This window comes from Phycodurus eques, chromosome 20, assembly GCF_024500275.1.
Source record: "Phycodurus eques isolate BA_2022a chromosome 20, UOR_Pequ_1.1, whole genome shotgun sequence".
Classification (NCBI taxonomy): Eukaryota; Metazoa; Chordata; class Actinopteri; order Syngnathiformes; family Syngnathidae; genus Phycodurus; species Phycodurus eques.
Window position 1 is genome coordinate 11,122,256 of NC_084544.1, and position 13,693 is coordinate 11,135,948.

At 44.2% G+C, this 13,693-nt stretch overlaps 1 protein-coding gene across 1 annotated transcript in view; it reads left to right on the forward strand.

Moving 5' to 3' along the window:
• nedd9 (neural precursor cell expressed, developmentally down-regulated 9) overlaps positions 1-13,693 on the forward strand; it is a 28,926-nt gene that overhangs the window by 13,234 nt on the left and 1,999 nt on the right. Inside the window, exons 3-5 of the mRNA XM_061664463.1 lie at positions 10,203-10,301; positions 11,426-11,581; positions 12,290-13,453. Coding sequence (XP_061520447.1) covers positions 10,203-10,301; positions 11,426-11,581; positions 12,290-13,453 — 1,419 coding nt within the window. The remainder of the gene's footprint in view (positions 1-10,202; positions 10,302-11,425; positions 11,582-12,289; positions 13,454-13,693) is intronic.

Consider the following 13,693-nt stretch of genomic DNA (forward strand, 5'->3'; position numbering starts at 1 on the left):
AAAGAGCTTTGGAGGAGCAAAAGGGATGCCAAGCAAAGATTGTGAGAAACTGTAAGAAATGTGCATGTATTGATCCCAACAGACTTTTCTTTGGGATCACTCCAGATTTAAAATACCAAATGGTGGGTGTGGCCTAAATACGCAAGGGTGGTTATGTAGATGCAATACGACATGACATTTGCACAATTGTGCTTGACTCCCATCATTGAACAAGTAGAAGGCTGACATGTCAGAGAGATTGTGGTTCCACGATGACAAATGTGCACAGGGTGTGCCGGGCCTGGTGTTGACCACAGAGCAGGGTAGTGTTTTTGTGCAAGGGCTCCCATTTGGCGTTTGCCGTGCCTGGGCGCATTGTCTGTAGCAGAGCCAGTCTAAGCCGCAGAGGCCGAGGGAATCAGTTCAGTGAAGGGAAAAACAAAACTGCACAAAGCCATTTTTTGGTGGAGCCCAGCTGCATTAAAAATAGTTTTTTTTTTCCTGCATTTAATTGTTAGGTTACGGCTCACTAGCAAACACATAGCACTTAGCTTGGTCACTGACAGTATAGCCGTATAGTTAATCATAGCTATAGTAGTTTTATTGCAGGATTTTATCATTTTCACAGCGTATAATTTATCTTCAGCTGCTGGAAAATATAGTGCATACATAGAGCACAGAAAGACCTGTGGGAAATGCACCAATTCAACAGAAAATGCTAACTGCTAAAATAAAAACAACTTGTCAAAAACAAACTGAAAAACTTATACAATGTATTTTGCAATGCAGGAATAGTGGAGTTTAACTATTTACTTTGTATAGTCGCGTGGGAACATTTTTTTCACATACAGACGACAAAATGATCCACTTTCACACAGACCTGCAAAAGCGACTGAAAACGCTGTCATAAGCATGTCGGCCAGTACGGTAGTGGGCAAAGTATTTTGTAGAGAACACTACGCATACGCACACCAACTGCTGCTACTTCAAAAACGCTGTTGCTGTGTCATCGAATGAATGTGGTGCCCTAACGGTTGGCCGGCGACCAGCCCAGGGTGTACGCAGCCTCTTGCTCAAAGTCAGCTGGGATAGGCTCCAGCTCTTCCGCGACCCTAATGAGGACAAGCGCTATAGAAAATGGATTCTGAATGCGACATATTCTTTCACATGTGCGTGTCGTCCATTTTTGCTGACAAGCATTTGTCAGTGTTTTCAAAATTCTCCACTCCCACTTTGACATGGTTAGCGCATAAACAAGCGGCCAAAACAACATTTAACAATAGTCCCTAATCAGCAATCATAGTCACATTAGTATTTTATGACGTTGAAGCATTAAGTTGAAAGCGTCACAACGCATGCTCTTGTCCCACTCGCTGTATGCTACAGTTTCTTAAATATTTCATCTGAAAAGTACCATTGATCACGTTTTGCCTTGACTTTAACAAAGCAGCATGGCGTGATTGACCACTACAAACGAGCCCCAGGGTTTCAAACATGACCAAACATTCTCCTATTCATCGAGCTTCACCACTTCTCACAGCCCTTCAGCAGACAGATATGAATCATATGTTGAATGAGATTTTGTCATCCTAAGGGTGTTTTCCTTCCATGAACAAATTAACTTTGGTTATCATTTGAATGAGCCCAGGTGAGCACGTTAGTGGGTAAACACCACAGGCTGCACAACTCTCTGCACATGCAATAAAGATGAGAAGAGCCACCGGGCTGCCAGGAGGACCTGTCAATCGACCAAAAGACACTCACACATGCAAACACAAAGCAGCCTCATCAAACTATTTTCCACTGCGAGGTTTAACAGAATGGTATAAAAGGCTTTGATGGTAGCATGGAAAATTCAACGTGCTTCTACTGACAGTTTTTTTTGGTGCTGTAATCATGTTATTGGAGAGATTATATTAAGCCTTGGATGAGTAATTTTTCCTTAGATGTGTGGTTGTCAGGGAGTGCAATTTCACCATAATGGAATTTGAGTTCAGTCTTGATAAGTGCGTCACATGCAAATGAATTTTCTCCTCGGGATTCATTTGTGCATTGTTGGGAATCCGGACAAGGCTCTGTTGTTTTGCAATGACGTCTCACTATTGGACACAAGCACCATCAGTCCGGTGTTTTTGAAAATTGCTGGCGTTGCCAAATAGTACAAGTTGTTTTTGGCTTTTATGGTTCAACAATTCCTTTTTAGGCCTGCTGTTGATGATTCAAAATCGATTAGTGCAGTAAGAGTTATTTTCCAAACGTATGAATGGTCCAGTGGTTCCCTTCAGTGTAATGGAAGAAGAGAAATGACAACATTCCTCACATCAGGGAAGCTTTAACCTCCAAGTCACCTTCATTTCTCTTCTATTTTTTTTTTTTTTTTTTTTGGCAGTCACTTTCAGAGTCTGGCCTGAATTGGGATGTCTCAAAGCACATCAAGGAAAACAATAAAAAGTCATTGTAATGAATAATTTCTTTGTCTTCAACAAGAGACTAATAACAATAACAAGAATGGCTTCCCATGTTATTATACACACTGTAGGTTCATTGGAATCACAACGGAATTAAACTAGTATCCTTATCAACCCTGAAAAAACAACAACTATTGCGTCATATCATTTATAATGGTTATTGGAGTAAAACCCAAAACCTGACCATTGCTTTCCAACGCAAAAGTTTAATATGCTATGGCTGGCCATTGGAGAGATAACAGACTCTTGAGCTTTTTTGTTTTTCAAGTGTATATGAACGCATAAAAATTATTCCGAAGTCTTATCTAGAGTGATAATCCCCTCTCTTGAGTAATGATGACGCCTCCATCACTCCGTCCTGATGCTGCCTTTGCAGAATCTTTATGCGTGTCTCAAGATTACATTTATTTACCATTACATGTCAATAAATAGTTCCCTCCAAGTATTGAAACAAAACACTCTTTCTCAAGCATATTTGCCATGGAAGATATTCTTTGTTTCCACTGCAAAGGTGGAGTTACTTTTTTAGATAAAAAAGTAGATGGATTGTGGAAGTGCAAGATCTTTACGGTAACCGAGCAACAAGAGCTCGGCCAGGTCAGCTGAATCAGATTCGTAGCACGCCTATCTGAACTCAGATTCAGGGGTGATTCTCCTTTCACAACAAGCAGTTTGTTATTACCATGAAGCGAGAGCTGGCGATCCATAAAAGCTTTTCAGTAAGACAAGCGGTTGTTGCACATGAGCATAGCGTTTCATTACCAAGGGATGTCGCCAACCTACTGGCCAGGCATGCATATTACAGCGTCCATGTGAACAGGGATTATTGTGACTGTTGTGATTTGCATGCAAAACAAAAACCGGAAGGATCAAATTTCACGTTTTTACTAGACTGTTGTTTTCCAACTACTACTGTACGTCCACCCACATTAAATGAACTAAATTATCATTCAAAGCACTTCGTAATTGAGTAGGCGAGATCCTTTTCTACTCTGACTAAAATAAGTTGACTTCAATTTGAGTCAGCGTTGCTCAAGTCCAATTTTTGCTTTCTGAACCAACCGCTGTACTTTATGATTTCCTCCCAAATTTGTCATCTGGTTTGCACGGTGCAGATCCAGATTGGCAACCGGCTATTTTCTCTTCATGTGGTGTGGAGCTTTGGTGTATAAATGCACACTGGGGTTTGGCGCTGTCTCCCTCTGGTTTGATGTCGGCCCTTGTCCTTGACTGACCCTCATCAAGGCCTCACAACGGGATCTACGTGAAGCTTGAAACTCTGGGATGACCCAAAGAGGAGAAGCCATTGTGCTCTTACTGAGCTCATTTCTCAGTTTCTTGATTTTCTCTTTCTCTGCTTGCGTTGTGAAAGGTGTGTCTGTTTAACTCCACGGTGCCTCTGATTCCCTTGTGTTCTTCTCCTCTGAGTCAGTGTCTGAGGTCATGGTGTTCAAAGATGGGTTGGGTTCATAGTTCAAAGACCTCAGCCAAGCGTCTTATCTACGCCTACCAGACGGCCTATTCATTCCTCACTTCCTGCCCCCAAGAGCTCTGCTCCTTGTATGGGCATTTCCTCCATTCACTGTGTCATACCCACAGACCCAATGTCTTCAAGAGTGCCATAAAGATGTATGGGACTAATGGACTCACACAAATGTCAAGGAAGTGCACTGATAGTTGTTTACGGTCTACGAGGGTGTGTCGTTCACCTCGATAAAACTGCAGTTGTTAGCGACCCTGTTAGGTGTAACAAATGGCTTGTTTGTTTGCCTCGATCATATTTTCTCTGCTTCGTCGTGCGTACAGCGAGCTCAGCCCCACGTAGTTGACTTATCTCTTCCTGGAGCACGGCAGCTCCTTCGAACACTCGCCTCGGTCGCTATTGTTGTCGCAGTGATGAATCGCTGGCCCATGAGAAGTGACCAAGGGGGAGGAAGCTCATAAATCAGTTGTAGAAAAAAAAAAAAAAAAAAGTAATCTGCGGTGTGGTTTGCATTCCGAGAGGGCTTTGCTCCTTGAAGGTTAAGAACAGTGCTCGCCATAAATGAGTCATAAAGCAAAGCGAGGCTGGATGACAGGAAGCGCTTTGCTGGAAAAGTTTGGCAACGCAAATAGTGATTTGACCTATTGGGTGTCTTATCTGTGGGGTGGCTGATGGATCTGCCTGCCACTTTAGTCGACATGTGGTTTTTACTCTGAGCGTGTCACAATGGTAGCATTTAAAAAAAGCTTTGCATGGTTGTACTACAGTTGGCCATTTGGCTTTGCGCTAAAGGATCGTTAATCTGTCGCTCCACAATATCCCCTATTCTCCTGGGAATTACAATATGTAATGACGTTTTCTGAGAAACAAAACGCTGCATGTCATCTTTTAACATTCCTACGGAATTGAGAAGTCGCTTTGATCCAAGAGGATGAAAGATGATCCTTATTTGAGCCTGAATCTCCTCATTCCGCTTCTCCTCATTAAGTCATTTTTCGGCTATCTAATGGCGACGCGACTCAGGGATTAAATACTTAATTACTTGCGTTAATTGGTTTTGCGCATTAATAGGCAGCCCCGAGTTGTACAGATGGCAACACCATCGACATTAGAGGTGTTTTATTGCAGTGATTCATCAAAGTAGAGACACTTCCTATTTCAATACACAGTCAACATAAAAGTTCCACTCCTATCTCACATAGAACTGATGTCACTGAGTGTGCGTACCCTTGTGTGTCTCTCTAAGCTTTGCCAACATCCAGATAGGTGGATGAGAGATCATGATTGATACTACTGGGAAGAACAAGATTAAGACGCATGAATGACGATTCACCGAATTGCCGGAAGTCTCATTGTCGCCATCTTTTGGTGAGCTGTCTCATTAGGCTTGTTGATTTATGTCAGTAGGCTATTATGGGCAAAGAAGAGCTGTCTACAAACCCAATGAACGAGTGTTATATGATGCCTTCCTGTTCAATCGAGCCCCACACACACACACACACACACACACACGCACGCACGCTGCTTCTTTATCGCGAGAGATCTTTCATTATATTGATTTATAGCGTGAATCTTGAGAGTCTGGCCACAGCAAGAGATACAACAGCAAAATACGGCATCATCCAATTCAAATACTGTTTTTTGTTTTCCTCATTTCAGCTTCAACAGAGAGACAAAATGTGAGAAACAGCTCTCAGGTTTATGCAGTGCAGATATAAAACCATAATAATGAACATATTGTTAATACCTATCAATAAACATTGAACATTGTAGTCTTTATAGAGACTGTATTTTAGCTCATGTTTCAAATGGTGCGGGCGTACCTAATTTAGTGGCAGAGATTGTATGCATGCAGGCTGCAGAATTTGTTGATCGTAGTTAGGACCCTCCGTATTGATGTTATATGGGCTGCTGTTTATTATTTTTCCGATGAAGTAATCGCCTTTTCGAGGCTTCAACATGCCCAGTAAGCCACCAATTTTTGCAAGCACATGTATCTTGGAAAAATGTATGTATTTTACGGCTCCCGAAAATAACCCTCCCAACCTCACTCAATCGCTTCCCCTGGAAAGGTCAAATACAAATTAGCACCCAACACCAGTTTCACCACTCGACAAGGAATTTGGGGCTCGCACTTAAAATAGTTAAGGACCCATGCCTGAAATTGAACAGGAAGTCAGCCATTTTGCGTTAAAGCCACCATTTTGGGTAAATTGTAGGGCTCATACTCCTACTAGGAAATCGCCCAAATGAACTCCAGTCATAAATACTAGACAGATCATTTTTCGATTTGATGGGAGGCTTTCTTGCCTACGCCATACTCCGGAGGTGCATTTATCCTGGTGGAACTTTACAGACTTTAGGGAATGAGCAAACCCCATAAAATTGACTCTGTGGCCCCCCTGAAAAGTTAGGGGGCGACAGAGGGGCCGATACTTTGACACTAGTTTGACCGATTGACACAACATTTGGTAGGAAGGTCCATCATCACAGGAGGCACGAAAAAGTGTCAAGAACCCATGCATAAAAACAAAAAGAAAGTTAGCTATTTTGACTTGGAGCAAGCCATTAAATCGGGGATTTTTCATTTACAGGGGTCATAGTTCAACAATATCCTCCTAGTTGAACTAAATTGGGCTTTTGTGGGTTTTCTTGGTGGTTTTTTTTCAAGATTTCAAGCATAAGGTAACTGTTGTAATTGATTTTATGGCCTCTAATACCAATTGTGTTTATTTGTAAAATGGGAGAATGTTATGTATGACTAGTAGTGTATCTAAAGAAAAAAACCTATTTACCATCACTAGTCATTTTGCTGATTGTTACTTTCTGATATTCCTGTATTATCACATTGTAATTTAAAGTCAACTACATGATTCCAACAACTGGTTCTTGATATTATCACTACTGTATTTACACACTGTAAAATGTGCTGTGAGTGCAGTACGTAAAATCCAAAGGTTTATAAAAAGCTCATGAAGCAGTTGCTGACGTTATGACGCCACCTCTCAAATAACACCGAACTAAGTCTTAAAATGTCCTACCTGCCAAAATCTGAGCCTGCCAATGTGCTAAGCAAACAGCGGGAGGGCCGTGACTCACTCACCGCCACGCAGAGGAGCATTAGCAGCGTATTGGTTCGGCTCCTCGGGCACCAGTCAAAACCTGATCCCGCTTTAGTCACACGGTTTGTGCTGCCTTCCCCGTGAGGGAATCCTAGGAGCCTATCACCTTAGTGGGAACAAATGTTTGTTTGGTCGCTCAGGAGGCCTTTCCTGATGTCATCGCCTCGCCTCTTTCTTGCTCTCAAAAAAAGGGTGCCACCGGCGCCAACAAAAGCACCAACTTCATCGACGCAGGTAAACATTTACAAAGGGCCAGTTACGACAGCGGCCGGCCCGCCTCTGGGCAACGGCGTGCTGGGTAAACAAGAGGGAGGAGATGGGGGAATAAATGAGCAGTGTGCATATGGCAGAGGTGACTGAGAAAAAAGAGTGCTGCTCTGAGGCGTTGACACGTACCTGTGGAAAAGGTCGCTGAAGGTCTTACACGGACACCTTGCTGCCATCTGCATGTGGCAGCTGAGTCCAGATATCCTCATATTGCCAACGCACAGATTCAACCCGCGGGGCCCGACTCACCTTCAACAGTTTCTGTCTCTTGGCTTTTACTTTAGCTTCAGTTCCACCAAGCAGTTCAGTTTAACTCCACACAGCCCATTCTGGTATGGTAAACCCCAATATAGCCTGAATTTCCATCACAAGATAAAAGCCTCTGAGTGCTCGCTATTGTATGTTTTAAATGGGGCGTTAGTGTAGATCAGTTACTTTGGTACCCTTTACAATTCTTGACTAAACTGGAGCCTATCCCAGTTGACTTTGGGTAAGAGGCACTATACACTGTGGTTTGGTCGTCAGCCGATAACATGCACATCTATGGACAATTTAGAGTCCACAACTACCCTTACCTTGCATGTTTTTGGAATGTAGGAGGAAGCCAGAATAGCCGGAGAAACCGTCGCAAGCAAGGGGAGAATATGCAAACTTCTCACAGGAGGGCAGGAACTGGCTCCGAATCTCACAACTGTGCAGGACTTTTTAGAAATAAAATCATATGACGCCAAGGAATGTAATGGAATGTGAATGGAGCGAGGTTCTCAATGTAGGCAAAGTTACCGTATCAGTATTTCTGTATATTTGGAGCGTTTTCAGATACTGGAAGAATTAGGAGGATGAAGTGACTCCATTTTGTACATTTGGATTCTTTTTTTTATGTGAAGAAGTTCAACTGGCAGCCTCAGATTCCACGTTCCATGTTAGCGTTCCATTATCGTCCTTTGAAATAACTTTGACCAAACAGCACTATTTGCTACTTTTCGTTACAAGCGGTGGGAGATTGCGGGAGTCTATGACTGACAGTGCGTGCGAGTCTCTTTGTTCCCCCGCTGGTTTAGTTCAGCCTTGGTGTACGTTTCAGTTGTGAGCTGCTGGCCGCCGCATGCGTGGACAGGTATGCAAGCAATGAACACCTTAAATCACCTCGAGCTTGTTCAAATCGGACTGATTAGAACCATATGAACTTCACCTTGGACTCCAACGTTGAATGGCATTCCTTTCCCTACTGAGCAACCAACTCCTATTTTCCACTCCTCGCTGTTGCCTCCCCCCTCCTCCTTTTGACTTTTTTTTCATAAATCTCTTTGGCAGACCAGTCCCCCTCGACCAGCTTCTGCTTTCCCTGAAACATTAATCCCGTTCTGTGCCATCTGAGCTTTTCTTCATTATCAAAGATGGTATTTGGCGAGTAAGTCAGCTTTCTGATGACTCAAGAAGAGTGGATACCATGACTAAAGCCTCATACCCCCGTGGAGACCTTTCCCACTGCTAGCATACGCACAATTTCTATTTTCGAACCCCGGTAATGAACCTTGCTCGTTCCAGTGAGGCGACGGTAGCGAGTGGGGGTGGAAAAAAGGAGTTCGGGGCCCAGTGAAGGACATTCCCAGAATTCCTCTGTCTGTCTGACGCAGCGAGGAGGTCTGCAGCTCTGCTTTTAGGGGATAGGAGGCAGCAGCGTGGGGGGAGGGAGAGTGGAAAGAGTGGGATTAGGAGGTGTGGAAGGACTGATTAGCACTGACGGGAAAGAGGGGAATATATAGGATTTATAAACAGAAAAGGAGTGAGGCAAAAATGTCACTGGTCCAAGCAAAAGAACCAAAAGCCAGCAAAAGATTTTGATTTCTAAGCGGTAATCATGTCATTATGCTCAAAGCCTGTCTGCAGTATAGCGTTAAATAGTCGCGTTAATTCATCCATAGCAGCAACGGTTTGAAAGTAAAAATGTGGCAGCTCAAATCATTGCAAAACATTTGGAATAAAAAGGTTTCTTTTGTCTGATCAAGTTTGATTGGGTTTGGAGTAGTTTGTTTCTCTTCTCGTTTTCTTGGCCAAATATTAAAGACTCTTCAGTTTCCATAGGTGTGAATTGTGAAGCTATGAATGCTTGTTTGTCTACATGTGCCCTGTAGTGAACTGGTGACCATTCCAGTGTGCTTCTCGCCCCAAAGTCACCTGGGAAAGGCTCCGGCTCCCCGTGACCCTGAACAAGATAAGCAGTACCGAAAATGGATGGCTGCTATTATTCTAATATGAGCTCATAATGCCATCCCCTAAAAATGTTCTGTAATCATTCACTCGTGTTGGTTGGAGGGTATTTGTGTTTTTTTACCTTTTCACCCGACCGTGTTCAGTACAGAACTGCTGACATGATGTGACAGAGAGAGAGAGAGAGAGAGAGAGAGCGAGAGAGAGAGATAGTAATGAGGGCTGACAGCTGGCACATGGTCAGCGTCCTAAACCTCCAGGTTAGCACAACACCTAATTGACGTCCTTACCACGGCTGACTCATACCATTTTCCATTACGCTGTCAGTACCTTTTATGACATCAGTCTTCAGTCTACGGTTCCTGATGAAGGGCTTCGCATATAACACCCATGTTCTCCACTAATGACCTAAAAAAGGGAGCGTGTGGGCCTGTCTCGGCATATCTGCCTCAACTATATCCACTCCTTGTTCCTGGGTCATACGAGGACTAGGAAATGAGAACCAGCCTCAACAATGAGCAAGCCGAAACAGACGAAGAGAAGTTTGATTCTGGGTGGCGGGAGGCGTGCTTGCGACTGGGGAGCATTTGTCTTGAGGACTGCTGTAAACCAGGTGTCATTTCTAGAGAGCAGAGCTCATTGTTTGCTCTCCCCCCTGCTGTGATTGGACAGGTGGTGACCCCCACCAGAGTGGGACAGACGTACACCTACAGCCCAGGCCAGCACAACCAGCAGGACCTCTATGATGTCCCACCCAGTAGATCACAGGGGGTTGGTGTCTTTTTGGTTTCTTTTTCTTATATACACAACACATAGTGACCCTTCTCTAATCCTACAATCTGGTGTGGTTTTCATTGTTAATAGAAGTTCAGTTGTAATAATAAAAAATAATCAAATCCTTACCCTTGGGCTCTTCTATATGATTACATTATTGTCATCTACGTTATACTGTTTCAAGTTCCATTGGTGCACTGTGATCGCTGCTAATTAATTATTTAAAAAAAAAAACAATAATAATAATAAACACATACATGTTTTGTTCAAACTACAAAAATGAGTTTGAAGTCGGTTAATGTTTTCCCCATACAAAAATGTCTGGAAATATATAAACGCCCCCCCCCCCCCAAAAAAAATCATAAACTCTATTTCAGCTTGCATATACATCTAAAGAGTTAACGGAAACATGAAACAAGCTTTTCTTTAGTTGTTTTTCGAGTTATACAATATACATATACAATATATGCACACAGGGTCCTCGGTTTTTCACTAACCTACGCCAATGCAGTTATAAAGTCATAATTACAGTAAATATATAAAAAACACTTCCAGGCCATAAATGTAAAATAGTCAAATGAAAAACAGAAACGAAAAAGACCTTACCATTATTTCTGTTAGTTGGCTTACACGCTGGAAGGAGTTACTTGCGTGCCGTTAGTAACCAAGAAACATCCTCGATCGAGAGCGTCGTAAAACGGGCACCGCCTGTGAATGAAGTTCGTTTCAAAAAATTAGAATTACACTTTAGCGCAACAACACTCAATTTAGATTGACATTGTCATGAAGGTCACCAACATTTTAGAAACCCCTTTCGATGTGATGCAGTGCACTGATTTATTTAAAAAATAATAATTATAAAAATGAAAGCACCAAAAAAATGTCCACTTGCAAATTCATTAATCATATATTTGAATATACAGCGGGATTAATTCCTTTTCCTCCCCAGCATAACCTGATATCAATATATATTTGAGAATGAGGTTTGAGCTCATAAAACCTGCAGTGAAATCCTGATCTCTAAGAAAGCTAAGGGGGAAATTTAATGGACTAATAGGATTGTTTATTATTTGTAGAAGCCTGAAATGTAACCTTCTGTGTTGTGAATGTTCCTTTTTCAGGTGTATGATGTTCCACCTGGTCAGATGTTAGGATCACCATACCCTGGACAGCATGGAGCTGCACGGAACCAAGATATCTACGACGTGCCCCCGTCTCAAGCGGATCTCAGAACACAAGAACAAGACGTTTATGATGTTCCTCCATCCTCACAAGCGGTAAGGGGAGAGAACACTCCCACAGAGAGGAGATCTTACTTTATTTGGATTAGGAAGTCATTGTGCTTAAACTATGATCTGAAGTTATTCATACAGTTCATGCTGTTTGTCGCAATTGGTATGAATGAAATAATATTCTAAATGTCACATTGATGACATTCTTTTGGTCACGCTGTATGAAAGCTTTGCCTGCCAGCAGAGTTGACCCAAAGCTCCATGAGTGCGGTTAATTCGGTCTGAAGCCTCAATGAGAAAGACAAAAACAAAACTCGTTACTTTCCACGGCTTCTATGTTTTAATTTTTTCGGGCAGACGTCCAACAGTTTGTTTCTTACAACCAGAAATATGGTGGGTGTCGTTGCTAATTCTAGTTGAGAACTGCATTTCAAGGCTAGTGGGAATTATTTGACTTGCCTCTATTTTAGAGGCAAGTCAAATATTATTTATTTTTTTGTGAAAGGTCCAGCAATGCTGTTAAAGAAAATCAAAAGCAAAATGTGTGTTGTTTCAAATATTGGTTTACTGTCCCAACATATCGAAGTAACGAATGGTGCCCATGAAGTAGTCGGCGCAGCGGCGTGCGAATACATTGTCGGACGACAAGAATACACGCTCAGTTGTACACGTACTTACTGTTTTTATGATGAACGGGGGTTCACTGTATGGCCTAGACATGTTGTAAATGACATGGCTGTCCTTCACCTTCAGGTCTACTCGGTGCCACCCTGCAGAGCCAACCCTGCCCAGCAGGAAGGCACCTACGATTTCCCGCAACCTCTCAAACAGATGCAGGAGGGCATCTATGACGTCCCGCCGCCCGCCGTCACCAAAACCACACAGAACCCTCAGTCAGTTTATGACATCCCCCCCAGCATGGAGCCCGCCGGCCATCACCAACAACAGAACAGTAACGAGGGCATCTACGACGTACCGCCGACCGCCCTTCTGTCAGTGTCACCTAGCGACGTCTACGACATCCCGAGGGGCATGCAGCTCTCGCAGCACAGAAGCTTGCCCGCCGACCGAGACAAGGGCGTGTACGACGTCCCCGCCCAGGATTCCCGAGCCGTGGCGGACGTGACCGAAGGCGTCAACCGCCTGTCGTTCTCCAGCACGGGCAGCACACGCAGCAGCATGTCCACTTCCTCCTCCTCGACGGGAACCAGCTCAGAGGGCCGCTTGGCTCTGGATGTGGACACCGCCGTCCAGAGGTTGTACCGTCTGCAGCAGGCAGTGGAGGTCTCGGTCGGGGCTTTGCATTCCATGGCAGCCTCCCCTCACTGGAGGACTTTTCCCTTCATGGAGCGCCACGCCAACGACGTCCGCACAGTGCTGGACAGGGTCCGAGCAGGTCTGGGGGACTTTGTCGTATTCGGAAAAGGGGCCGCGGCGAACGCCACGGCCCTTTCCGACTCCACCCTTCACAGCAAGCTGAGAAGGCAGCTGGGTCGCCTGGAGGACTCGCAACAGATCCTTCTGCAGATCTACCAAGTCTTGGAGAACAGCAGCTGGGCGCTGAACACGTTGGCCTCCTCCGCCGCCAGCAAGCATCACAACAAAAGCGACGAGCTGGACCGTTTCGTCATGGTCTCCAGAACCGTGCCGGACGACGCCAAGCAGCTGGCCTCCACGATAGGCAACAGCGCCGAGCTGCTGTTCAGACGGACGCATGTGGAGGGGTCCTTCTCCAGCGGGAGCACGCCCGACGACAACATGAGCCACCCGCTCACGTCGCCTTCCTCGGACAGCGACACCTACGGGGGGCAAACCAAGCCTTTCCCGGTGCCCTCCAGCCAAGACAAGGACAACATGAACAACAGTGAGAAGTGTGTTAAAAGCTGGATGGAAGACTACGACTACGTACATCTGCAGGTACATTGTACATTTAGAATGGCACAATTATTGTTGCAGTGTTCCCCTGCTAGTTCACATTTTTGAAGTGATCGTTTTGGGGGTTTTACAGTATACTTGCTTATTGTAACAGCATACATGTGGGAAAGGAGAGCCACAGTCACAATGAGCACGCTCACGCAGAAGCTACTGTCAACTACAGCTCTCACCCAGACACTCACACGCAGATTCACAGTCGACTCATACCACGGCACCAGGCCC